The sequence below is a fragment of the Aplysia californica genome, unplaced genomic scaffold (assembly GCF_000002075.1).
Source record: "Aplysia californica isolate F4 #8 unplaced genomic scaffold, AplCal3.0 scaffold00017, whole genome shotgun sequence".
Taxonomy (NCBI): Eukaryota; Metazoa; Mollusca; class Gastropoda; order Aplysiida; family Aplysiidae; genus Aplysia; species Aplysia californica.
Genome location: NW_004797287.1, coordinates 2687339 through 2688874, shown reverse-complemented (window position 1 = coordinate 2688874; position 1536 = coordinate 2687339). Strand labels below are relative to the sequence as shown.

Here is a 1536-nt window from a genome sequence, read left to right as displayed (position 1 = left end):
GGGGGGGGGGGGGAAGCAACTAGAGGGGTGAATACAGTACAGTCAGTCATTCTGCTCTGTTGGTTACAATGTTACAGAGAATGATCAGTCAACAATACATGTATTATAAGGGATTGTGGTAACAACTGTGGATACACCCTATATTCTACTGGACACATTACAAACTTCTCCATTAAGCCAGAAAAATACATTTTGTGTTTTTAAAATTCGGAAGATACAAGGATCAATATAAGAAAAATGTTACAAAAACCACAAAAACTACAGGTCCTTTTTCAAGTCCCAACTCATCTTCATACTGCACCGGTTCTAATCAGTAAAGATGTATACTTCAATCATAATTATGTTTTCGCAATACGTTAGAATGTTCACAGTTTTCTCTTCTTCCTTTTGGGAAGGGAGAGGTCTTAGGCCCAAAAAACAAAACACAAACTTAGGCTGAGTTTGATAAGATCTCAAGAAATCTTTGTGGAGAAGTTTGCGGAAGGAGACAGGGTAAGAAACAACATAATTCGTGAATCGTGCAGACAAAATGAGTTACTTCTCAGATTCAAGCCTCAAGAAAATACGTTATACATCACGCTTATAGGTGAAGATTTTACAACTTATATGTGAAGATTTTACAACATATATGTATTACATCATAAAAGACAGGTTATAGTTAAACAATATATCATCAATAGAAAATCTACAAATTTAACCCTCATCTCGATTTTAGCCAATATCGTTCTCCATTCATTGTGGATTGTGAGAAGTAAGTCATTTTGTCAGCCCGACTCTTATATCTATCTATTTGTCAGGTGCACACACGATAGTTCTACGACTACCACCAACATCTACAACACGTGGTTCTGTACCTTTTCCACAACCCATTTAAAAATCCTCCCTTTTCCCTGTGCGGAAAGAAAAAAAGTTAATAAAGAAACAATGAGATAAAGAATCGAATGTGGTTACATGGGTACACATCAAAGTTTCAAGTACACTGTGGACCAAAATACACACCTAGTGAAAGATGAAAAAAAGATTTTAAAAATTTCTTATAGACATCGTAGGCTGAGGGATTAAGGATAAACGTGGTTAAACATAGAACAGAATGAAGCAAAAATATTGATGCATGACAAAATGCAAAATGTGGACTATGAGGAAATTGAATAAAAAGCAAACATAATATTATAATGCTCACATAATACCTCGGTATAAACATAATTATTTTACACACAGAACGAGCGATAAATATACACAATAAATGAATGCGAATGACAGACGAGGCTAAAACAGAAAAAGAGAAAAGTAAAGGATAAAAGCCATTCAACAGAAAATAACATTGATAATAGGAACTACTTCATCGGCCTTGTTTTTAGAGAAAGGGAGAGACAGAGAGTGAGAGGGAAACAAAGAGAGACAGACGGAGAGTAAGAGAGAGAGAGACAGAGGGGGGTGCAGATACAGAGAGACAGAGAGAGGGATTGAGATAGATACATAGGGAGAGAGAGAGAGAGAGAGAGAGAGAGAGAGAGAGAGAGAGAGAGAGAGGGAGAC

At 36.4% G+C, this 1536-nt stretch overlaps 1 protein-coding gene across 4 annotated transcripts in view; it reads right to left on the bottom strand.

The window, feature by feature from the left end:
• Positions 1 to 854: 854 nt before the first annotated feature.
• The window catches only part of LOC118477182 (synaptotagmin-7-like), a gene marked incomplete at its 3' end in the record, with an annotated part of 257385 nt that continues 256703 nt past the window's right edge, over positions 855 to 1536 (bottom strand). For all 4 annotated transcript variants that reach the window (XM_035971474.1, XM_035971477.1, XM_035971472.1 and 1 more), the window contains 1 exon segment: positions 855 to 890. In XM_035971474.1, coding sequence (XP_035827367.1) covers positions 855 to 890 — 36 coding nt within the window.